At 45.4% G+C, this 25,836-nt stretch overlaps 2 protein-coding genes across 3 annotated transcripts in view; one reads left to right on the forward strand and one right to left on the reverse strand.

Moving 5' to 3' along the window:
• NUCB1 (nucleobindin 1) overlaps positions 1 to 7,288 on the reverse strand; it is a 30,369-nt gene extending 23,081 nt beyond the window's left edge. Inside the window, exon 1 of the mRNA XM_088455832.1 lies at positions 7,130 to 7,288. The gene's annotated coding sequence lies outside the window, so the exon portion shown is untranslated. The remainder of the gene's footprint in view (positions 1 to 7,129) is intronic.
• An 11,986-nt stretch (positions 7,289 to 19,274) lies between these two features.
• The window catches only part of LOC148478178 (tubby protein-like), a 35,109-nt gene continuing 28,547 nt past the window's right edge, over positions 19,275 to 25,836 (forward strand). For both annotated transcript variants that reach the window (XM_088455848.1, XM_088455849.1), the window contains exons 1-2: positions 19,275 to 19,465; positions 25,152 to 25,203. In XM_088455848.1, coding sequence (XP_088311974.1) covers positions 19,410 to 19,465; positions 25,152 to 25,203 — 108 coding nt within the window. In that variant the 5' untranslated portion in view covers positions 19,275 to 19,409. The remainder of the gene's footprint in view (positions 19,466 to 25,151; positions 25,204 to 25,836) is intronic.

Raw genomic sequence — 25,836 nt, forward strand, 5'->3', positions numbered from 1 at the left:
AATGTGTGGCACTACAGCTGCTGCCGAACTACACAACCCAGCATGCCCTGCCAATATTTTTGCATGCCCTAACAGCAATTGGAGCACCACATGTAGTGTACCCCTGGCCTAAAAATTTAAATGCAAAAGTCATAGAATTAATAATCTGCTGGTCTGAGATCCGGGAACGCTGCTGAAACAAAGGTTTCAAATAATTATTTGCCCACCTGCCAAAATCGTTGAAAATTAAAAAGTAAATCAAACCACAAACTTCCGTATCTATATACATTCATTAAACAAAAGGATGCATTGCTGTTTACAGAGAACATAAGTTATTTCCATACACATTTATTGTCACAGAATGTCAACATATAATGTAATTGATCAGTCTGTTACTATAAATATCTCATAAATGTATTTTTTAAACAATGTTAAATCTCCCCACATGTAAGACAACAACAACCGGATACACAAGTCACAAGATTATATAATATAGTTTTGCATATACCAGACAATAACAGAGTTACAAATTATTCCAACATATGGAGGAGAAGATACTATAATTCTATCTTCCTAGTTATCGGTCTATGATATTGGAAACAAACTGTATGATTGTAGGGATTGTGATGAATACAATAATAACTGAATTGGAGATGTACACATAATGAAGGAAGCACAGTGCAATCTGCACACGGTGATAAGCAGGATGTGGCAATGACCAGACACTGCACAGGAGATCCTGTCCACACGTGGCCCCAGTCACATTAGATCGAGGTATATGTACAAATAACCAGTATCAAGGTGGTCAGCCTGCATTAAACATTTCCAGTGTTGGCTTTAAGTGTAGATACAGAGGAAAATATAATATACTGTACTATAATAGATATAGACTACCCTATAGACCGCACATACCCAAATGCTTATTATTATTATTATTATAATAACACAGATAAACCTGTCAGAAAGATTAAGGATAACAAGTAACAATAGGAGCTATTTGCATTAGACATCATTCTATGTAATCAGTATATAAGCTACGAGTATACATATATACTAACAGTATTAGTTTAGGATATAGGGATGAAAGACAAGAGGGACAGGCACAAAGGAATGGGGTGTGGTAGGTCAGGGTGTTAAAAAAGGGTCAGTATAATCTATAGGTGATACGGTTTTCGGCTATAGTATGGGATTAACCTGACTGATGGATATGTATAGTATAGTGCGGGATGTATCTGACTGATGGATATGTATAGTATAGTGCGGGATGTATATGACTGATGGATATGTATAGTATAGTATGGGATTAACCTGACTGATGGATATGTATAGTATAGTGCGGGATGTATATGACTGATGGATATGTATAGTATAGTGCGGGATGTATCTGACTGATGGATATGTATAGTATAGTGCGGGATGTATCTGACTGATGGATATGTATAGTATAGTGCGGGATGAATATGCCTGATGGATATGTATAGTATAGTGCGGGATGTATATGACTGATGGATATGTATAGTATAGTGCGGGATGTATATGACTGATGGATATGTATAGCATAGTATAGTGCGGGATGTATATGACTGATGGATACGTATAGTATAGTGCGGGATGTATCCGACTGATGGATACGTATAGTATAGTGCGGGATGTATATGACTGATGGATATGTATAGTATAGTATAGTGCGGGATGTATATGACTGATGGATATGTATAGTGTGGGATGTATCTGACTGATGGATACGTATAGTATAGTGCGGGATGTATCTGACTGATGGATACGTATAGTATAGTGCGGGATGTATCTGACTGATGGATACGTATAGTATAGTGCGGGATGTATATGACTGATGGATATGTATAGTATAGTGCGGGATGTATATGACTGATGGATATGTATAGTGCGGGATGTATATGACTGATGGATATGTATAGTATAGTGCGGGATGTATATGACTGATGGATATGTATAGTATAGTGCGGGATGTATATGACTGATGGATATGTATAGTATAGTATAGTGCGGGATGTATATGACTGATGGATATGTATAGTATAGTATAGTGCAGGATGTATCTGACTGATGGATACGTATAGTATAGTGCGGGATGTATATGACTGATGGATACGTATAGTATAGTGCGGGATGTATCTGACTGATGGATATGTATAGTATAGTGCGGGATGTATCTGATGGATATGTATAGTATAGTGCGGGATGTATCTGACTGATGGATATGTATAGTATAGTGCGGGATGTATCTGACTGATGGATATGTATAGTATAGTGCAGGATGTATCTGACTGATGGATACGTATAGTATAGTGCAGGATGTATCTGACTGATGGATACGTATAGTATAGTGCGGGATGTATCTGACTGATGGATACGTATAGTATAGTGCAGGATGTATCTGACTGATGGATACGTATAGTATAGTGCAGGATGTATCTGACTGATGGATATGTATAGTATAGTGCGGGATGTATCTGATGGATATGTATAGTATAGTGCGGGATGTATCTGACTGATGGATACGTATAGTATAGTGCGGGATGTATCTGATGGATATGTATAGTATAGTGCGGGATGTATCTGACTGATGGATATGTATAGTATAGTATAGTGCGGGATGTATCTGACTGATGGATATGTATAGTATAGTGCGGGATGTATCTGACTGATGGATATGTATAGTATAGTGCGGGATGTATCTGACTGATGGATATGTTTAGTATAGTGCGGGATGTATCTGACTGATGGATATGTATAGTATAGTATAGTGCGGGATGTATCTGACTGATGGATATGTATAGTATAGTGCGGGATGTATCTGACTGATGGATATGTATAGTATAGTGCGGGATGTATCTGATGGATATGTATAGTATAGTGCGGGATGTATATGACTGATGGATATGTATAGTATAGTGCGGGATGTATCTGACTGATGGATACGTATAGTATAGTGCGGGATGCATCTGACTGATGGATACGTATAGTATAGTGCGGGATGTATCTGACTGATGGATACGTATAGTATAGTGCGGGATGTATCTGACTGATGGATACATATAGTATAGTGCGGGATGTATCTGACTGATGGATACGTATAGTATAGTGCGAGATGTATCTGACTGATGGATACGTATAGTATAGTGCAGGATGTATCTGACTGATGGATACGTATAGTATAGTGCGGGATGTATCTGACTGATGGATACGTATAGTATAGTGCAGGATGTATCTGACTGATGGATATGTATAGTATAGTGCAGGATGTATATGACTGATGGATACGTATAGTATAGTGCGGGATGTATCTGATGGATATGTATAGTATAGTGCGGGATGTATCTGATGGATATGTATAGTATAGTGCGGGATGTATCTGACTGATGGATACGTATAGTATAGTGCGGGATGTATCTGATGGATATGTATAGTATAGTGCGGGATGTATCTGACTGATGGATACATATAGTATAGTGCGGGATGTATCTGATTGATGAATATGTATAGTACAGTGCGGGATGTATCTGATTGATCGATATGTATAGTGCGGGATGTATCTGACTGATGGATATGTATAGTATAGTGCGGGATGTATCTGATTGATGAATATGTATAGTACAGTGCGGGATGTATATGACTGATGGATATGTATAGTATAGTATAGTGCGGGATGTATATGACTGATGGATATGTATAGTATAGTATAGTGCGGGATGTATCTGACTGATGGATACGTATAGTCTAGTGCGGGATGTATCTGACTGATGGATATGTATAGCAGTGACAGAACTACTGGTGTACTGGGAGATTCCAGAGGATCTTGGATATAGATGTGGTTAGAGGTAATCCGGAATACCTCCATCCTAAACATCTACGTGCTCTGTATGCATGGACTTCTGGTAATTCCCCATCTTGTTTTAATTATTGGATACGTGCAATATAAATTGGAAGGTGTGTGGCACCTGAATTTTAAACTATATGAATAAATGTTAAATTTTTTTTGAGAAAATACTACACCATGATTGTGGCATTATCTTCTTGTTTTTCATGGTATGAATATCGAGCAAGAGAAGAGTTTACAGTAAGAGGAAGAGTTGTATACTACAAAGGGAAGTACTGAGAGTATTGTAATAAGATACAAGCGCATTTTTTCTTTAAAGTTTTTTGTCTAGTGTGGGATGTATATGACTGATGGATACGTATAGTGCGGGATGTATATGACTGATGGATACGTATAGTGCGGGATGTATATGACTGATGGATACGTATAGTGCGGGATGTATATGACTGATGGATACGTATAGTGCGGGATGTATATGACTGATGGATACGTATAGTGCGGGATGTATATGACTGATGGATATGTATAGTGCGGGATGTATATGACTGATGGATATGTATAGTGCGGGATGTATATGACTGATGGATATGTATAGTATAGTGCGGGATGTATATGACTGATGGATATGTATAGTATAGTGCGGGATGTATATGACTGATGGATATGTATAGTATAGTGCGGGATGTATATGACTGATGGATATGTATAGTATAGTGCGGGATGTATATGACTGATGGATATGTATAGTATAGTGCGGGATGTATATGACTGATGGATATGTATAGTATAGTGCGGGATGTATATGACTGATGGATATGTATAGTATAGTGCGGGATGTATATGACTGATGGATATGTATAGTATAGTGCGGGATGTATATGACTGATGGATATGTATAGTATAGTGCGGGATGTATATGACTGATGGATATGTATAGTATAGTGCGGGATGTATATGACTGATGGATATGTATAGTATAGTGCGGGATGTATATGACTGATGGATATGTATAGTATAGTGCGGGATGTATATGACTGATGGATATGTATAGTATAGTGCGGGATGTATATGACTGATGGATATGTATAGTATAGTGCGGGATGTATATGACTGATGGATATGTATAGTATAGTGCGGGATGTATATGACTGATGGATATGTATAGTATAGTGCGGGATGTATATGACTGATGGATATGTATAGTATAGTGCGGGATGTATATGACTGATGGATATGTATAGTATAGTGCGGGATGTATATGACTGATGGATATGTATAGTATAGTGCGGGATGTATATGACTGATGGATATGTATAGTATAGTGCGGGATGTATATGACTGATGGATATGTATAGTATAGTGCGGGATGTATATGACTGATGGATATGTATAGTATAGTGCGGGATGTATATGACTGATGGATATGTATAGTATAGTGCGGGATGTATATGACTGATGGATATGTATAGTATAGTGCGGGATGTATATGACTGATGGATATGTATAGTATAGTGCGGGATGTATATGACTGATGGATATGTATAGTATAGTGCGGGATGTATATGACTGATGGATATGTATAGTATAGTGCGGGATGTATATGACTGATGGATATGTATAGTATAGTGCGGGATGTATATGACTGATGGATATGTATAGTATAGTGCGGGATGTATATGACTGATGGATATGTATAGTATAGTGCGGGATGTATATGACTGATGGATATGTATAGTATAGTGCGGGATGTATATGACTGATGGATATGTATAGTATAGTGCGGGATGTATATGACTGATGGATATGTATAGTATAGTGCGGGATGTATATGACTGATGGATATGTATAGTATAGTGCGGGATGTATATGACTGATGGATATGTATAGTATAGTGCGGGATGTATATGACTGATGGATATGTATAGTATAGTGCGGGATGTATATGACTGATGGATATGTATAGTATAGTGCGGGATGTATATGACTGATGGATATGTATAGTATAGTGCGGGATGTATATGACTGATGGATATGTATAGTATAGTGCGGGATGTATATGACTGATGGATATGTATAGTATAGTGCGGGATGTATATGACTGATGGATATGTATAGTATAGTGCGGGATGTATCTGACTGATGGATATGTATAGTATAGTGCGGGATGTATCTGACTGATGGATATGTATAGTATAGTGCGGGATGTATATGACTGATGGATATGTATAGTATAGTGCGGGATGTATATGACTGATGGATATGTATAGTATAGTGCGGGATGTATATGACTGATGGATATGTATAGTATAGTGCGGGATGTATATGACTGATGGATATGTATAGTATAGTGCGGGATGTATATGACTGATGGATATGTATAGTATAGTGCGGGATGTATATGACTGATGGATATGTATAGTATAGTGCGGGATGTATATGACTGATGGATATGTATAGTATAGTGCGGGATGTATATGACTGATGGATATGTATAGTATAGTGCGGGATGTATCTGACTGATGGATATGTATAGTATAGTGCGGGATGTATCTGACTGATGGATATGTATAGTATAGTGCGGGATGTATCTGACTGATGGATATGTATAGTATAGTGCGGGATGTATCTGACTGATGGATATGTATAGTATAGTGCGGGATGTATATGACTGATGGATATGTATAGTATAGTGCGGGATGTATATGACTGATGGATATGTATAGTATAGTGCGGGATGTATATGACTGATCGATATGTATAGTATAGTGCGGGGAGTATCTGATGGATGGATATGTATATGACTGATGGATATGTATAGTGTGGGATGTATATGACTGACTATAGTGCGGGATGTATCTGACTGCGTACACACTATGTCAACACAGTCGATTTGCTGCTACAGTGAAAAAAAAAGTTTCCCCACCCCTGATATAGATGATAATAAAGCAGAATATATGAAAAATACCAGTGATTAATGGACTGGACTTGATGACAGTGGATTCCCCATCAGCTATTGATATAATAGGGCAGTAGGGAGCAGGCAGGGGTGTCAGCAACAACAGTTAGGGGAAGAATAAGAGAATGTAGGAAGCATGCAGCTATTGTCCCATTAATGATAGCTATGCAGGGAAGGTCAGCTGCCCTTATAACCTGATCCCAGTGATGCTGTCAGTAGCTGGGGAGATATGCTGGACCCAGGGGCCACTCATCACGTGCAGATAAACTTATCACCCCCATTATTAAATGATAGGCTTAAAAACTCGCAGTCAGTATATGAGGCCAGCAGGTTACCTGGCACCGCGCTGGGAGGTGTTTCAGTCCTTCTGCCAGCCAGGCGTCTGCTGTGCTGTGCTGTCCCTTACTGCCGGGTGTGAGACGGAGAAGCAGAAAGAAAGACGTCACTGGGGCTCATGATACAATTCCGCCCTCACACTAATGTGTTAATACATGGCAGCCCATAGTACACTTCCGCCCTCACACTGCTATGTCAGTACATGACAGCCCATACTTCACTTCCGCCCTCACACTGCAGTGTCAGTACAGGGGACGTGTCAGCCCATGATACACTTCCGCCCTCACACTGCTGTGTCAGTACAGGGGACATGGCAGCCCATACTACACTTCCGCCCTATCTCTGCTGTGTCAGTACAGGAGACATGTCAGCCCATGATACACTTCCGCCCTCACACTGCCGTGTCAATACAGGAGACATGTCAGCCCATGATACACTTCCGCCCTCAAGCTGAGGCAGCATAGTGACATACAGTCACTGATACACTTCCGCCCTCACGCTGAGGGCAGTACAGTGATACGGGGAGGCCACGTAGGCTTTCTCAGAGGTGTGGCCTTACGTGTATGATGACAGCTCATTAATTACCGCTCGGCACAATATGATGATAGAGATAGAGTGACTAACAATATAGACCAATGATTGGTCTGCAGGGATGGTGCTGCGACCGCCATACTTTCGGAGACTTTCCCAGTCCCCATGACTTGTGCCAAAGCCACATTGGTGGGGGGGGAAATAATGAGCAAACCGTCTAAAGAGGAGAAGTGGAGGCGTTGGCCAACTTGTAAAGAGTTCCATAAAGGATGATGAAAATGACAATAAATTCTGTGTACAGTGTGGGAACGCGGACAGTGTTACATGGGTGTCGACATTCTGCTGAATACAGTAAAATTCACAAATCATTATTAATATACAAATGGAGATGGATTGATAGATAGGGAGGGGTTCCAATGGGCCACCTACTTTTTTCCTAAGAATAATGCCTCTAGTAGACTGTGTTGGTCAGTGGGAGAACGCTGCCTATGGCCGTATTGAGTCATTCAGACCGCGCACATAAAACATGTTTTGTTACCTATGCAGAGTTTAGCTGCAAATGTGAGATGCCACCACTCCTGCATAGGTAGCACATGCGCCTCCCGCTGCCAGGAAATCACAGGAGCAGGTGCGGCAGGAATACGACAGGAGTGTGGCTTTGTAACTGAAGTACAACGATAGATAAAACAGGGCATCATTCAGCTTGGATCGCAAGTCTGCAATCGCATGCACCCAAACGTTGCAAAAATATGCAAATTAATTAGATCGCATCACTATACCAAGACGCCCACCAGCTTATACAGCTGCCCACTTCCCATTACATACATCCGCAAGCGAAAACATCTGTAACATCGAGAAACATCGGACCCATACGCAGAGTTCTGGTTCAGCTTGACATGCCACACAACCTGTGAAGCTTCCTGTCGCCATGTACAGCCATGAACAGCCATGACCAAAAGTTTTGAGAATGACACAAGTATTGGTTTTCACAAAGTTTGCTGCTTCAGTGTTTTTAGACCTTTTTGTCAGATGTTACTATGGTATACTGAGGTAACATTACAGCATTTCATAAGTGTCAAAGGCTTTTATTGACAATTACATTAATGGTGCGTACACACTGGGCGATTAAAGTGGACGACTGAACGATAACGATATCGTTATCGTTCAGTCGTCCACTTTATCGTCCATTTTTAACACAAAAAAGATGAACGATGACGACGACGCGCGTTCCCGCGGGTCGTTCGTCATCCTCGTTCATCGGGCTGACATGCAGGCCAACCTGACGACCTCGTCAGGTTGCTGCATGTCAGGGAATGGGTGAGAGAGCCCGGCGCTGAACGATATCGCTAATGATATTGTTCAGCGGCTGTGCTCAATGTCATGAACGACATTGAGCACAGCCTGCCGGGGACACACTAGACGATATCGCTCAGGGAGCATATCGTCTAGTGTGTATGCACCTTAAGTTTATGCAAAGAGTCAATATTTGCAGTGTTGACCGTTCTTTTTCAAGACCTCTGCAATTCGCCCTGGCATGCTGTCAATCAACTTCTGGGCCACATACTGACTGATGGCCGCCCATTCTTGCCTAATCAATGCTTGGAGTTTGTCAGAATTTGTGGGTTTTTGTTTGTCCACCCGCCTCTTGAGGATTGACCATAAGTTCTCAATGGGATTAAGACCTGGGGAGTTTCCTGGCCATGGACCCACAATTTCGATGTTTTATTCCCGAGCTACTTAGTTATCACTTTTGCCTTATGGCAAGGTGCTCCATCATGCTGGAAAAGGCATTGTTCCTCACCAAACTGTTCTTGGATGGTTGGGAGAAGTTGCTCTTGGAGGATGTTTTGGTACCATTCTTTATTCATGGATGTGTTCTTAGGCAAAATTGTGAGTGAGCCCACTCCCTTGACTGAGAAGCAACCCCACACATGAATGGTCTCTGGATGCTTTACTGTTGGCTCGACACAGGACGAAGACTTTAACAATATATGAAAGGGTGTGATACGGGAGACTGACAGTCGGAATCCTGATGCTCAGAATCCCAACAGGGGCTCTGTAAGTATCCTAACCCTCCCCCTTTCACTCCCTAACCATCCCTTCCTGAATCCTAACCCTCCCTCCCCCCACAGCATTACCCTAACACTTCCAGTTAATGCCTAACCCTCCCCCCTTGGTGCCTAAACCTAACCCCCACTCCCCCGGCAGCCTAACCTTAACCCCCTGGTGGCTCCTGAACCTAACCCCCCCCCCCCCTTCCCGGCAGCCTAACCCTAACCCCCTGGTGGCTCCTGAACCTGACCTTCCCCCCTCCTAACCTGGCCCGCTATACTTACGTTCGGGATCCTGGTTGTCGGGATTCTGGCATCGGCACCTCAAGTGGAGCCGGTATTCTGGCCGCGACTCGGGATTCCGTCGCCGGGATTTTGACCGCCGGCATCTTAACTACATCCCTAAATGAAATACATATTTTAAGCAGAATGCAAACGCATACAATAATTAGTACACTTGGCTTTAGCAAAGCTGGCAGTTCTAAACTGATTGGACACATTAAATAAATGTTTTCACTCTCTGTGTGTGCTTCCGTGCAGATAGCTGACTTCCCAGCACCATGCATCAGCCCCACGATGCTCAGGAATATGTTCAACAGCTGAAAATATGACAATAAATAAATGCCAGTGTTTCATTGGTTGGTCTTGATGAAAGTGGATACACAGCAAGTAGCTCATGATATAATATAGTGTTAGTATAGAGGCAGTGATGTCAGCAAAAGGTTCCTAAACAAACAGTGATGTAAATAACAGACACAAAACGACAAATCAAGTCAATGGGGGAGGGGAATTCAATTCAGTGCGCTGTTGATAGCGCCGGGAGGGAGCTCTCGGAGCTATTCAATTCAGCTCCCTGTTTAGTCTCCTCGCACCCTCCTGAAAATTGCGTAGACACACATTTGCGCATGCACTGTTTATTAAAACTCGTCATTTGCATCCATGCATCAAGAACCAGCCCCTATATGTGTAACTTCACAGATTACCGAGCATTTTACATAGTCTTCTCCATACCTGTGGGATGATTTGTCAATGTAGAAATGGGGGAGGGGGGGTGCATGTGTGTGTCCATATCTGCTCCCCCTACACCCATGCACATTTCTTTGGGGAAATGTTGCTGCCACTATTTCCCCAGAGACTTCTTCTGAGGTTGTCCGCACAAGGGAAGTGTATTGAAAGGGTGCACAGAGGCGGACGCTCTGACAGAGCGCTCGCTCTGAATCAGGGCCGGCCTTTTTTTTATTTAGAACAGCCTCCTGGCCGCTCGCATAGCTGTGGGTGACACCCACAGCTATAGCGAGCGGCCAGGAAGATGGTCGCGATGGAAGATGGTAGGGTCTCGTTACCGCAAGCCCCAGAGAGATTTCGGCTCTAACAGAGCCGGAATCTCTCCACTGACATCACATGGGAACGCCTCCGTTTGGGCAGCCAACCAAAGGTGGCGTGCTGTCACTCAACATCGACAGCATGCCCCCTTTGGTGCGAGACCCGGAGCGACGGTTTACCCTTCGCTATCCGGGTCTCACGCATGCGCACGACGGAGCCGGCTCCGTCGTGCGCATGCGCTCTGGGCCACCATCGACCCGGTTGCGAGCGCTCAGCGCTTGCGACCGGGTCTGAATCAGGCCCAGTGTGCAGTGCGGGCCCCCCTGGTCCGCTCACCTGCAACCCTTATAGATACGCCACTGATAGAAGTAAAGACCTAGCAAAACAAAGCCACCCGCAAACTGTTTAGTGTACCACTATACAGTACTATAGAGTGATATGAGTTGTATGCTTATTGTATATAAACTTTAGTAAACATTAGTTGAACACATGTTAAAGTAGTGTTATCCTTAGAACCATTAGTGCAACAGGCCCACGGGGACAGAGCTGTTGTGTTTAGTTTTGCAGTGGACATGCTCAATTTATGCCTTAAGTTAAGGGCAGCTTAAAATAGCAACGTAGAAAGACAAAACATAAATGTGCACGATGCCAAGAGCTATACATTTGCCAATATATTTGATAAATCAATTTGGGCGTGCGTGACACTCCTGTGGTGCTAGTTGGCCTCCAATCTCCTTCCTCTCCTCCTAAAACATCCATAAGACATTTGCAAGCACCAGATGCTCCTGGCTCCACTGCGCGCAGCAGATGGTCACTACGGACATGTCTCCCAACCTCCTGTGAGTCAGGACATACGCTGATCTTGGATAGCGTAATTGGCCCTTGAAATCAGGACTGCCCCGTCAGAATCGGAACGGTTAAGAGGTTTGCATATCATGTTTTATTAAGAAAAGAACATCAAAAATACCATCTGTTTTTTTTTATTTGCTTATTTAAATATGTAATTTATTTTTTTTATCCCGAAACAAAAAATAAAATAAAATATTTAAAAATTCTTTATTTTAACTGGTCAAAACAATCATAGCAATGCAAGGAGTGGGTCAAACTACAGGACAGACCAGCAGGACATTTTGAGCTTACTTAAACTTAAAAAATATACAAAGTTTGTTTTAAAAAAAAAATCTGGTTATATAATTTTTAGAGATGTGCGCTGCCCCCTGTGTTTTGTTTTTGGATCTGGGTTCATCTTTGTGTTTTGGTTTTGCAAAACCTCTCTCAAGTGTTTTGGTTTTGTTTTTGGATCTGGGATTTTAAAAAAAAAGAATTGATAAAATGTTTTTGTTTTGTTTTTTAAAACCGCTAAAATCATGTAATTTTTGCAATCCAAAATACCGAAATTCGGATTTAAAATCCACGGCTCAGATCTGTCCGTATTTCCTCTGGAGGTCAGAACCCCATCTTGGGCCTGTCTGGATTCACGAAAATTCGTGTGGATTTGAATTTCTGGAGAACCGAACCGCACATCTTTACACGTAGTTTAGAAAAAAATTGCAAGAAAATAAGCAATTTACAGTGTAAATATAAATGGTATGTACTATGAGATACACAACACAACAGTGGGTGCTATTTATTTAGAAACGACAAAGTCTTAGGGCCTGATTCAAAGCTGAACGCTCTGACCAGAGCGCTCGCTCTGAATCAGGGCCCTCCTCCCTGAAAATGGAGCGTCCTCTTGGACGCTCGCATAGCCGTGGGTGACCACCCACAGCATATGCGAGCGTCCATGATGATGGTCGCGATGGTCGTGACCATCGGGCTTGCGACGGAGACCCTGCGGTAGGGTCTCGCTGCCGCAAGCCCAGGAGTGATTTTGGCTCTATCAGAGCCAAAATCACTCCCACTGACATCACTAGTGATGTCAGTGGGGCCGGCTCCAGACGGTAGGCGTTCCCATGGGAACGCCTCCGTCTGGCAGGCACGCCCCCGGCATGCCCACCAAAGGGGGTGTGCTGTCAATCAACATCGACAGCACGCCCCCTTTGGTGCGAGACCCGGAGCGACAGCTTGGCTGTCGCAGTCCAGGTCTCGCGCATGCGCACGACGGAGCTCCATCCGTCGTGCGCATGCGCAGTGGGGGAACATCGACCCGTTTGCGAGCGTCCTTTGCTCACGAACGGGTCTGAATGACCCCCATAGTACACAAGTAGGACACAGTGTAATTAGGCTAGGTACACATTAGATGACTTGCAAATGACGCGATGGCGTGCACGATTTCCCTTGCACTTCCAGGAAACGATATAGTGAATACACACTACGCAATGTTACCAACGATCAAACGATATATCTTGCATCATGTGGTGGTTAGACTGTAGTGCATACACACAGCATGATCTGCGGGAATCGCTAACGAGATTGACACATCTTCCTGCATGTACAAAAGATCTGAAGATGAGATGGACGACGCCGTGGGAGCGCGCATAGTGCGCACATACTGGACGATTTGAAATTTCCGATGTGTCGGAATCGGCCAAATCATTCAAAACATCGTCTAGTGTGTACTGCATACTTGCCTACCCTCCCGATTTGGTCGGGAGTCTCCCGAAAATCGGGTGCCGCTCCCGACATCCCGGGAAGGCAGGCAGACTGCCGGCGACCCCTCCTATCCCCCCGCAATTACATGTAAAGCCCCCGCAGCGGGGGACGGCGGTGATGCAATTCACGTGGAATCACGTAATTTTGACCCCGCCCACTGCTTTACACTGCGTGGCTCCGCCCCCCTGCCCTGCCCGCAAACACTCCTCATCTGGCCGGCCCCGCCCACATTTCCTGGTCACGCCCCCCCAGTCATGCAGATATGGCTGCTCCCTCCTGGAAGGGGCAGCCAGATAGTCGGCAACTATGGTGTACTGTAGGGACCTTTATGTTACGTCAATGAAGTGTGAAATACACACTTGTGTATATAGGGCCTGATTCAGAGCCGGAGGCTCTGACCAGAGCGCTCGCTCTGAATCAGGGCCCTCCTACCTCAATTTGGAGCGGCCTCTTGGACGCTCGCATAGCTGTGGGTTACCACCCACAGCTATAGCGAGTGTCCATGATGATGCTCGAGATGGTCAAAACCATCGCGACCATCGGGCTTGCGACGAGACCCTGCGGTAGGGTCTCGCTTCCGCAAGCCCTGGAGCGATTTTGGCTCTATCAGAGCCAAAATCACTCCCACTGACATCACTAGTGATGTCAGTGGGGCCGGACCCAGACGGTAGGCGTTCCCATGGAAACACCTCCGTCTGGCAGCCACGCCCACCAAAGGGGGCGTGCTGTCACTCACCATCGACAGCACACCCCCTTTGCTGCGAGACCCTGAGCGACGGATTCCCCGTCGCTCGCCGGGTCTCGCGCATGCGCACGACGGAGCTCCCTCCGTCATGCGCATGTGCACTTCGGCACCATCTACCCGCTTGCGAGCGTACAGCGCTTGCGAGCGGGTCAGAATCAGGCCCATAGTGTGGGTAGGGGAGACCTGCAACTTCTGGCCCCTCCTCACCTCCAGGCCCCAGGACTAGGACACAAAATATCATGAGTGCACCAGGGAAAGTGTTTTAGGGGTCTATTTACTAAGCTGTTAGAAGATAAAGTGAACAGTGATAAGGTACCAGCCAATCAGCTCCTAACTGCCATTTTTCAAACACAGCCTGTGACATGGCAGTTAGGAGCTGATTGGCTGGTACCTTATCACTTTTCACTCTGTCTCCTAACTAGGGGTGAGCGGGTTCGGATTTCTGAAATCCGAACCCCCCCGAGCCCCCCCGATCCGAGTCCGATCCGAGTTAGGCTCGATTTTTCCCGCCTGACTCGGATCTGAAATCGAGGCAAAACGTCATCATCCCGCCTTCCGAGTCTCGCGGGTTTTGGATCCTATATAAGGTACCCGCGTCGGCGCCATTTTCTCACTCGGCTGTGGACAGTGAAGAGGGAGGGTGGGAGTTAGGGCTGGCTGGGCTGTGTAGTGTAGTGTAGTGTAGTGCTGCTGTTGTCCACTACTTCAAAGTCCATAGGGGCTGGCTGTGTTGTGCTGTGCTGCTGTTGTTAATAGGGGCTGTGTCCACTACTTCAAAGTCCATAGGGGCTGGCTGGACTGTGTTGTGCAGTCAGTTCTCCATAGGGGCTGTGTCCACTCCAAAGTCCTGTGCAGTGTCCCAGTCCTAAAGGGGTGCTGTAGTGTTGTCCAGGGGGTGCTCTGTCCATCAGGGGTGCTCCCCCCAAGTGCTAAAAAAATAATATATTTTCTGTGTTTGTGAATTGTGTGCGCAGTAGCCGCACGTGCATCAACAAAGTAGTGCCAAGCGTGCGCCTGTGTCATAAGTAAAGGGCTGGCTGGCTTGACCGTTAAAGGGTGCTGTAACCCCCAAAGTACACTCCAGTCCAAACCAAAAAAAAAATTATTTTCTGTGTTTGTGAATTGTGTGCGCAGTAGCCGCACGTGCATCAACAAAGTAGTGCCAAGCGTGCGCCTGTGTCATAAGTAAAGGGCCGGCTGGCTTGACCGTTAAAGGGTGCTGTAACCCCCAAAGTACACTCCAGTCCAAACCAAAAAAAAAATTATTTTCTGTGTTTGTGAATTGTGTGCGCAATAGCCGCACGTGCATCAACAAAGTAGTGCCAAGCGTGCGCCTGTGTCATAAGTAAAGGGCCGGCTGGCTTGACCATTAAAGGGTGCTGTAACCCCCAAAGTACACTCCAGTCCAAACCAAAAAAAAAATTATTTTCTGTGTTTGTGAATTGTGTGCGCAGTAGCCGCACGTGCATCAACAAAGTAGTGCCAAGCGTGCGCCTGTGTCATAAGTAAAGGGCCGGCTGGCTTGACCGTTAAAGGGTGCTGTAACCCCCAAAGTACACTCCAAACCAAAAAAATATATATTTTCCGTGTTTGTGACTTGTGTGCACTGTGGCTGCACGTGCATCAACAAAGGAGCAGCGCCAAGCGTGCGCCTGTGTCCCATAAGTAAAGAGCCGGCTGGCTCATTTCTTAAAGGGTGGTGTAACCCACAAAGTGCACTACTCTCCAGCAAAAATAAAAAAATATTTTCTGTGTTTGTGTGCGCTTTAGCCGCACGTATATATCAATATAACATAAATGGAGGACCAAACTTTCTCCGATAAAAATAAAATAGGGAAAGATCAAGAACCACTTCCTCCTAGTGCTATTGCTGCTGCTGCTGGGAGTTGTTCATCATCCCAGAGAGGAAGTAGGAACATCACTACTTTTACTAAACAATTGACCCTCCAACAGTCCCTAGCGATGAGGATGAAGTACGACAGCAGTCATCCTGAAGCAAAACGTATAACTGAGGCCTTGACTGCTATGTTGGTGTTAGACGTGCGTCCGGTATCCGGCATTAGTGCAGTGGGATTTAGACAATTGATGGAGGTAGTGTGTCCCCGGTTCCAAATCCCGTCTAGATTCCACCTGCATCCTCAAAGCAGCAGCGACAAGCGTGCGTCTGTCTGTTAAAGGGTGGTGACACCCTCAAAGTGTGCTACACAAACAATTAAAATATTGTTCTTTTTTTTTCTGTCTTTGTGAATTGTGTGGGCTGTAGCCGCACTTGCATCCTCAAAGCAGCAGCGACAAGCGTGCGTCTGTCTGTTAAAGGGTGGTGACACCCTCAAAGTGTGCTACACAAACAATAAAAATATTGTTCTTTTTTTTCGGTCTTTGTGAATTGTGTGGGGTGTAGCCGCACTTGCATCCTCAAAGCAGCAGCGACAAGCGTGCGTCTGTCTGTTAAAGGGTGATGTAACCCTCAAAGTGCTCCAAAAAATAAAAAACTATTTTTTTTATGTGTTTGTGACTTGTGTGCGATGTAGCCGCACGTGCATCAACATAGTAGCAGCGCCAAGCGTGTGCCTGTGTCATAAGTCAAGGGCTGGTTTGGACATCTGGTCCGGACTGAAGGACGTGCCAACAATTTCTGACAAGTCTACTGTCACTGCATATGATACTGTCCTCAAAGCAGCAGCGACAAGCGTGCGTCTGTCTGTTAAAGGGTGGTGACACCCTCAAAGTGTGCTACACAAACAATAAAAATATTGTTCTTTTTTTTTCTGTCTTTGTGAATTGTGTGGGCTGTAGCCGCACTTGCATCCTTAAAGCAGCAGCGACAAGCGTGCGTCTGTCTGTTAAAGGGTAGTGTAACTCTCAAAGTGCTCCAAAAAATAAAAAACTATTTTTTTAATGTGTTTGTGACTTGTGTGCGATGTAGCCGCACTTGCATCCTCAAAGCAGCAGCGACAAGCGTGCGTCTGTCTGTTAAAGGGTGGTGACACCCTCAAAGTGTGCTACACAAACAATAAAAATATTCTTTTTTCTGTCTTTGTGAATTGTGTGGGCTGTAGCCGCACCTGCATCCTTAAAGCAGCAGCGACAAGCATGCGTCTGTCTGTTAAAGGGTGGTGACACCCTCAAAGTGTGCTACACAAACAATTAAAATATTGTTCTTTTTTTTTCGGTCTTTGTGAAATGTGTGGGCTGTAGCCGCACCTGCATCCTTAAAGCAGCAGCGACAAGCGTGCGTCTGTCTGTTAAAGGGTGGTGACACCCTCAAAGTGTGCTACACAAACAATAAAAATATTCTTCTTCTTTTTTCTGTCTTTGTGAATTGTGTGGGCTGTAGCCGCACTTGCATCCTCAAAGCAGCAGCGACAAGCGTGCGTCTGTCTGTTAAAGGGTGGTGTAACCCTCAAAGTGCGCTCCACAAACAATAAAAATATTCTTTTTTTTTTTTCTGTCTTTGTGAATTGTGTGGGCTGTAGCCGCACTTGCATCCTCAAAGCAGCAGCGACAAGCGTGCGTCTGTCTGTTAAAGGATTACATCGGTGACAGCATCCAAGTAGGCATGTCAGACAGTCCGTACCTGTACTGGCAGGAAAAAGAAGCAATTTGGAGGTCCCTGTACAAACTGGCTCTATTTTACCTGAGTTGCCCCCCCTCCAGTGTGTACTCCGAAAGAGTGTTTAGTGCAGCCGGGAACCTTGTCAGCGAAAGGCGTAGGAGGTTGCTTCCACAAAATGTGGAGAAGATGATGTTCATAAAATTAATTATCAACTCTTCCAGGGAGACCAGCCTCCAGAACGTACAGAGGGACCTGTGGTTCCAGCGGGGACGAATTAATACTCTGTGAGGATGAGGATGTACACACTGAAGAGGGTGAGGAATCGGTGGATGAGGATGACATCTTGCCTCCGTAGAGCCAGTTTGTGCAGGGACAGATTAATTGCCAGCTTGTTTTGTGGGGGCCCAAACGAACCAATCATTTCAGCCACAGTCGTGTGGCAGACCCTGGCGCTGAAATGATTGGTTTGTTAAAGTGTGCATGTCCTGTTTATACAACATAAGGGTGGGTGGGAGGGCCAAAGGACAATTCCATCTTGCACCTCTTTTTTTTCTTTGCATTATGTACAGTTTGGGGCCTAGTTTTTCAAACTGCCATCCTGTCTGCCACTGCAGTTTCACGCCTAGATGGGTCACGTGTTTGTGCCGCCCACTCGTGTCGCTTAGCATAGTCATCCAGCTACCTCGGTGCAACCTTTTGGACATAAAAACACTATTGTGAGGTGTGAGGTGTTCAGAATAGACTGGAAATGAGTGGAAATTAAGGTTATTGAGGTTAATAATAGCATAGGAGCAGAAAAACCTACAAATTCTGTGATTTTAGCTGTTTTTATGCTTTTTTTCATAAAAATACAGATCCAAAACACAAAACCCAGAACCCAAAACACGAAAGGGTGGTTTTGGCAAAACCAATCCAGATCCAAAACACGAAGAAAGATCCAAAACCAAAACACAAAACACGAAAAGTGGCCGGTGCACACCCCTACTCCTAACACAGCTTAGTAAATAGACCCCTTGGAATCTTATCTTTAAATAACTAGTTACTTGTTGGCAAAGTGTTTCTGCCCAAGACATGTACTAAGCAATATAACATTTATAATTAGTTCATATTAACGTTAATATGGGCTTCATGACATTATTTATACGGCGCAGGTTTTTTGCCATGTCATAGAAGCCAGTCCTGTGACGAAGGTTTAAGCTATGCTAAGAAAGCTGATTAAGAGGATCCTAATTTACTGATGTTCATGTCTATAGGAAGATTATACATGCAATCTGCCCCTCCTTCGCAGCACTCGAGATGCCTGTCTTCAAAGAGATTGAAAGCATTGCCACCATTCCGACCCTGTACTGCCTTCGGGTACTACCAGAGAGCCAAATAGGCTGAAATCGTTCCCACTGTACAATACAGGGTCTCATAGGAATTAGCGGCAGGTGGAATGTGGGACTGCCAGTGTAGCTGAAGCATCTGCTGGTTAATTGTTGATGGCTTTGGGCACAGAAACTACTGAAGGTCCTAATACAGTGTTGGAGAAACAAATGTAAGTATTCTATCTTCTTCCATTTCAGTCTATCTAGATTTACATGTATTAATTTACTAGGGTAATGTCTTAGGGCCTGATTCAGCAAAGATCGCAGCTGCTTATGCGCACGCAATCGGCCGATTATTTTGCACTGCGCATGTGTGCGCGTGCGCGAACCAGACTCTGCGATCGGGACCACGCAGACCATTGCAGAGTGATTGACAGGAAGTGCCGTTTGTGGGTGGTGACGGGAGTGGGGGGTCGGGTGAACGCAGGCGTGCCATTGCGTTGGGACGGCGTTGCAGGGGTGTGCATAAATTATCCACTGCAATACCATACGCAGCCTGTGGCCTCATAGCATGCGCTGAAGTAAGCAATTCCTGAGTGAGGTCTGACCTGCCTTATCTGTGCGTCTGGGTCCGATGTTACTCGATGTTACTTATGTTGCCCAACTATACGGATGTGAGTAAGGGGAAGTGGTCGTCCTTATGTTAGGCTGCAAGCGCAATGCGAATGCAGACATTTGCATATCACCGTTGATATTAGTAACTGCGTTGCGTGCGTATAATTAGAATAGTGATCCGTAGTGAATCAGGCCCTTCGTTTATTCAGTGCGAGATATAGAGTCTACATCACCTGTATGGATATAGGACCTCATTCAGACCCGGTCGCAAGCGCTGAGCGCTCGCAACTCACGGAGCTCACTACAAAAGGGGCAGCTGTTGATGGTAATCGACAGCTCGACTCGTTTTGTAGGCGGGGCGGGGGGGTGATTTCACAAACGGAGGCATTCCTTAAGGAACGCCTGCCATTTTGTGGGCGGCCGCACTGACATCAGCAGTGATGTCAGTGGGGAGCTTCCTGCTCGATCAGAGCAGGAATCTCCCTGGGGCTTACGGCTGCCGAGACCCAACCTTAGGGTCTCGTCGCAAGCCCCGATGGTCGCGATGGTCTTGACCATCGCGACCATCAACCTGGTCGGTCGCTAAACTGTGGGTGGTCACCCACAGCTTAGCTAGCGACCAAGAGGCCGCACTAAAAAAAAGCGGCCGCCCTCATTCAGAGAGAGCAATCGCTTCTTGCGACCGCCTCTGAATGAGGGCCATAGTATACTAAGGGGACAATCCAAAATTAATTCAGAATGTGGAGCTTCCAACGCGCGGAGCTAATATATTTGATCAATCCAATTAGCTGCAAGGGGTGTGAATCGCGTGAGTGTTGCCGTTGCAACAGCATTCAAACGTCGGCAACGGCACCACACCTCGCACCCCTTGTGGCCTTCTTTCGTGGCCTTCTTTCAGGCCAAGCTCGCTCAATTTTGTACACAGCTCTATGAGGCTGCGTATAATTTGTGCGAGTTCAGGCTGCCATAAAGTGGGCTGTTGTTGCGATGACTTGCACCCGCAGGTTCATCGTGGCTAACTGAATTGCCCCCTATATTCATATGTCCTAATTAGCTGTATATTTTTGTTGTTATTATTGTGATTTTTGTTGCTGTTATTATATATTTATATGGCGCCATCAATCAGATTCTATTTAACATCTATATAGCACCTTGTAGGAGATAATAGCTAGAATTTGATTGTTGCGAAGGGCAACAACTCCACTTCTAAAAACTAGCACTTTTGTAAACATACCCCTAGGACTAGGGATGGACCTCGGAAGCCAGGTATTGAATGGTTGCCGGGTTTCCGACATCAAATCCAGCGATGCAGTGGCAACTAGCCATCGCATCGCAACCATTAAATAGTATAACCATCGCAACGGTTATACTCGCGGGGCGAAAAGGGGCGTGGCCTCACGACTCTCTCCGCCCACGTCATTGTGGGGGAGTGCCCAGCAATCTCCAAGATGCTGGGCTATCCCCGGGATGCCTCCATTCTCCTGCTACTTCTTCTGTATGCTCCCCCACAGGCAGCCATCAGATGGGCATTGGAATGCTGCATCTGATGGCTAGCAACCATTAAATTCCCGGTATTCGATGCAAAAAGTACTTCCATCGAATCTGAAACATTGATGGTTGTTAACCATCGGTTTCCGATGTCCATCCCTACCTAGGACTCTGCAGGGGAAGGATACATATGTCTTTTCTACAATAAGGGGTCAATTTACTAAAGTGAGAGTATTTAGTAGTGAGTTTTAGAAGAGATTTTGCCCATAGCAACCAATCAGATTTGGGCTATTATCTTTTAGAAGGTGCTAGTTAAATGTTATGTAGAATCTGATTGGTTGCTATCGGCAGCATCTCTTCTAAAACTCACTTCTAAAAACTCTCACTTTAGTAAATTTACCCCTAAGAATGTTGACAATCAGTATTCGGACCCCGGAACGCAGGCACTATTCTGATGACGAGTAAAGCATTTCCGGCAGTACAATTAATACTTGCCTACTCTCCCCGAAAGGCCGGGAGGCTCCCGAAAATCGGGTGTCGCTCCCGACCGCTCAGACGAGTGGGCATGGCTCCGTAGCCGTCCCCCACTACCTGCTACTGCCCACTTACCGAGTGAAGTGGGCTTCCGGGGGGGGGGGGCGATGACGCTATTTGTGCTGAATTGCGTTATGTTGGCCCTACACCCGTTTCACAGAGCCTGTAATCGCGGCATTGTGTAGCAGGGGGTGGGGCCACAATGATACATTCGCGTCATCACGCCCACCATCCCATCCATTTTGTTATGGCGCACCTGCCCCCTGTCAGTAAGTCGGCAAGTATGGTACAATTATCATGGTGAATAATTATATGACACTATTGTACTGCCAGTGTGCATAAAATACTTCAATTTACTTGTTGACCTAACGGTACCTGCGTTCTCAGGGGTCCACATACTGCTTGGTGACAGGCAGATTGCCAACAAGAGGGCTACATACCTTATACGTACCTTCTACAGGGACTGGGGGCCCTTCTTATGATAGCTGACAGTCTGGTGGAGTAGGAGGTATAACTGGGAGCTGAACTGGGAAGAGATGGGAAGGGAGGATAGAGGGCGTGAGTTACGAGCATACATGCTTTATGGCTGCCCCACCGGGTGGGGGCATCCAGGTTGGCGCCTAAGGGGGCGGCACTGGTGGGCGGTGCAGAGTGTGGCGGCGTGATTGCGTCATTGCGGCCCCGTCCCCCGGCAAGTATAGTTAAGAGTGTGAAGAGGGCTGCTGGGCTGACATTTTCAGTTATTTGCATTTTTGGTGCTGGATTAAGGGCCTGATTCAGACCCGGGCACAAGCGCTGAGCGCTCGCAACCGGGTCGATGGTGGCCCAGAGCGCATGCGCACGACGGAGCCGGCTCCGTCATGCGCATGCGCGAGACCCGGATAGCGACGGGCAAACCGTCGCTCCGGGTCTCGTACCAAAGGGGGCGTGCTGTCGATGTTGAGTGACAGCACGCTCCCTTTGGTGGGTGGGCCGGGGGAGTGGTTGCCCAAACGGAGGTGTTCCCATGTGAACGCCTCCGTTTGGGGGCGGCCCCACTGACATCACGAGTGATGTCAGTGGGAGAGATTTCGGCTCTGTTAGAGCCGAAATCTCTCTGGGGCTTGCGGCCACGAGACCCTACCACAAGGGTCTCGTCGCAAGCCCGATGGTCGCGATGGTCTTGACCATCGCGACCATCTTCCTGGCCACTCGCTATAGCTGTGGGTGGTCACCCACAGCTATGCGAGTGACCAGGAGGCCGTTCTAAAAAAAAAAAGACCGCCCGTGATTCAGAGCGAGCGCTCTGTCAGAGCGTCCGGCTCTGAATCAGGGCCCAAGTTATGATACAGCATTTCAATTTGCTAAAATCCTCACAACCTCTTCCCTCCCTGCATTGTACCTGGTTACCCCAGCCCCTGTGTGTCTCACCCCCAGGTGAGTGTAACACAGTGGTGGTAAGACGGTGCAGCGTTTACAAGCTGCTGATGGCTAAATCCACCGGGGCAGCTGTCATCAGCTCGGATAAATAAGCAGCTTTCATGTCCATCTTAATCCTGTGTGCCTGGGAAAGTGTCCCAGCAATAATGGTCAGCGTAAGTGTATTCAGGTTAGAATAATGGATGATAATAGATAAGGAGATGGCTCAGCTGGTTAAATAAATTACCTTGTCCCAAAGGAAATTAATGTTTGACTTTAAAATAGTGTTCAGAATAAATTAATCTAGAAACAAAATCAATTAAACTATAAAATAAATGATGTGAGAAAATGAATAACCATACCACAATGATTGGATTTGAGTTTTGACCTTTGATCACACAGGATGTGTCAGAATAGGGTTAATGATAAATCACATAGTATATACAGACATGAATAAGTCATAGGGGTATATTTAGCAAAGGTTGGTTTTGCAATCCCTATTTACTAAAGGCCAAGCCAACAAGAAACCAACCAAATTACTGACTTTAGGGGGTATTTGCCATTAGATTGAAACCGACAGGCATTGACATTTTGACTGTCATTTGTCATTCACAGTTGATGTCGGTCAGATTTCAACCCCTTAAATCCGCGTCAGATCCTACAGCAAATCCACCATCAATCTGTGGCAAAATGAAAGCTCTGCACAGATCACTATGATCACTGCACAGATCACTATGATCTGTGCAGGCTTCATTTTATTAATATTATAAAAAATGGTTAAATTAACAAAACAAACAATTAACCCACTCCAGGCCCCTGAGCCTAGGCTGGCATTGGAAAACAAGGAGGGAAAACAGTGTGGGCTCCCCCTTATTTTTCAATAGCCAGCACTAGGCTGAACCAGCCATGGTAGCTAAAGCTATAGCAGGGGTAAACCTAGTGTAGAGTCCCCCCGTGCCTTAACAGCAACCAGCCCCAAATTGGTCAGGCCAGGTCCAGAATCCCTAGGGAAGTGGGTACGACCATAAACAATGGGGTCCCCCTTCTCCAGGGGTAACCATCCATGGGCTTTGGGTGCAGAGCTAATATTAAAAGTAAATACTGTAGTTAAATAATATTTTTTTTTACAGGTAGACTACAGGTCCCAGCAAGCCTGCCCTGTCATGATGGCACTTGTTGAACCATATGTTCCAGCATGCCCGGACATCAAGGGCCCACTGGCATCTGTATTCCACCTTTAAAGAAAATATTAAACAAAAGACAGTACATGAACACCAAATGAAGTAGTATTTTATTAAATTAACCCCCCCCCCAACACACAGCCCTCGTTCGCCAATTTATTACTCACAATATGAAGGGGTCTCTTTGGTCCATGTAGCATCCTGAATTATTATTATTATTATTTATTTATATGGCGCCACAAGTGTTCCGCAGCGCCTTACATAGTACATAAACAAATTGTAGACAAGCGACTTACAGAACAATACAATACAGGTACAGGACATGGATAATATACATTGCTACATTAGCGACCATAACACTAGCACTTACCTGACGTGAGTCGCCAGTTGACTGACAGGCGTATGTGTGATTCAGTCCAATCCGAATAAATAGGATTTTTATTAGTAAAGTTATTGAAAAATATACGTTGTTGAATGCAGGCCAGAAGATACTTCAGCTGTCGCTTCAACCTTTCCAACCAGGTAAGGAATAACACGCTCCAAGAGGTCACACCATCACATACATTGTGAACATAAACATGAAATACTGTCCTTTCACAATGGCAGGTGGCACTGTGTAGCTTTGCACCCATGTTAATAAATAACAGTATACAATATACATGTTCGTAACAATTTTCTATTATTTTATTTCACATCGCAGTGGGGTGGAGGCTGATCTATACAATGTTCGTCAACAAAGACTGGAGCTGCAGGTAAACTAAAAATGTATTTACTAAAGCGCAGAAGTGTAGTCGGGGTTGGCGAGAAATCTGGCCGCTGGATACGGCATTGCTACACCCTTAATGGAATGTGATCCTGTGGTGTGCGCAGCCACAATGAGGGAGGAGTGGTCACAATATAACCTGAGGGGTCTACATTCCCAGCCCCCTAGAGAGGACACCCCTTCTTACAACTATACAATACACATTATAAACTCAAGAACGACGGGTTGGGTATGAAATCTCGGCTGTTGGGATGCCACTGGTCAGAATACCGATAGCGGCATCCCGACAGCCAGAATTCCGACACCAATAGGAACACATGTAAGTATTTTTCTAATCCCTACCCTAAGCCTAACCCTCCCTTCCCAGTGCCTAACCCTAACCTCCTGCCCCTAGTGCCTAAGCCTAACCTCCCCCTCCCCGTACCCTAAACCTAAGACCCCCTCCCTGGTGCCTAAACCTATACTTCCCCCCCTAGTGCCTAAACCTAACCTCCCCCTCCCCGCACCCTAATCGTAACACTCCCTTCCCGATGCCTAACCCTAACCCTCCCCCTAATGCTTAGCCCTAACCCTACTACCTAACCCTAACCTCCCCCTAACACCCCGATACCTACCTTCAGGA

This window comes from Taudactylus pleione, unplaced genomic scaffold (genome assembly GCF_031769625.1).
Source record: "Taudactylus pleione unplaced genomic scaffold, aTauple2 ptg000672l, whole genome shotgun sequence".
Taxonomy (NCBI): Eukaryota; Metazoa; Chordata; class Amphibia; order Anura; family Myobatrachidae; genus Taudactylus; species Taudactylus pleione.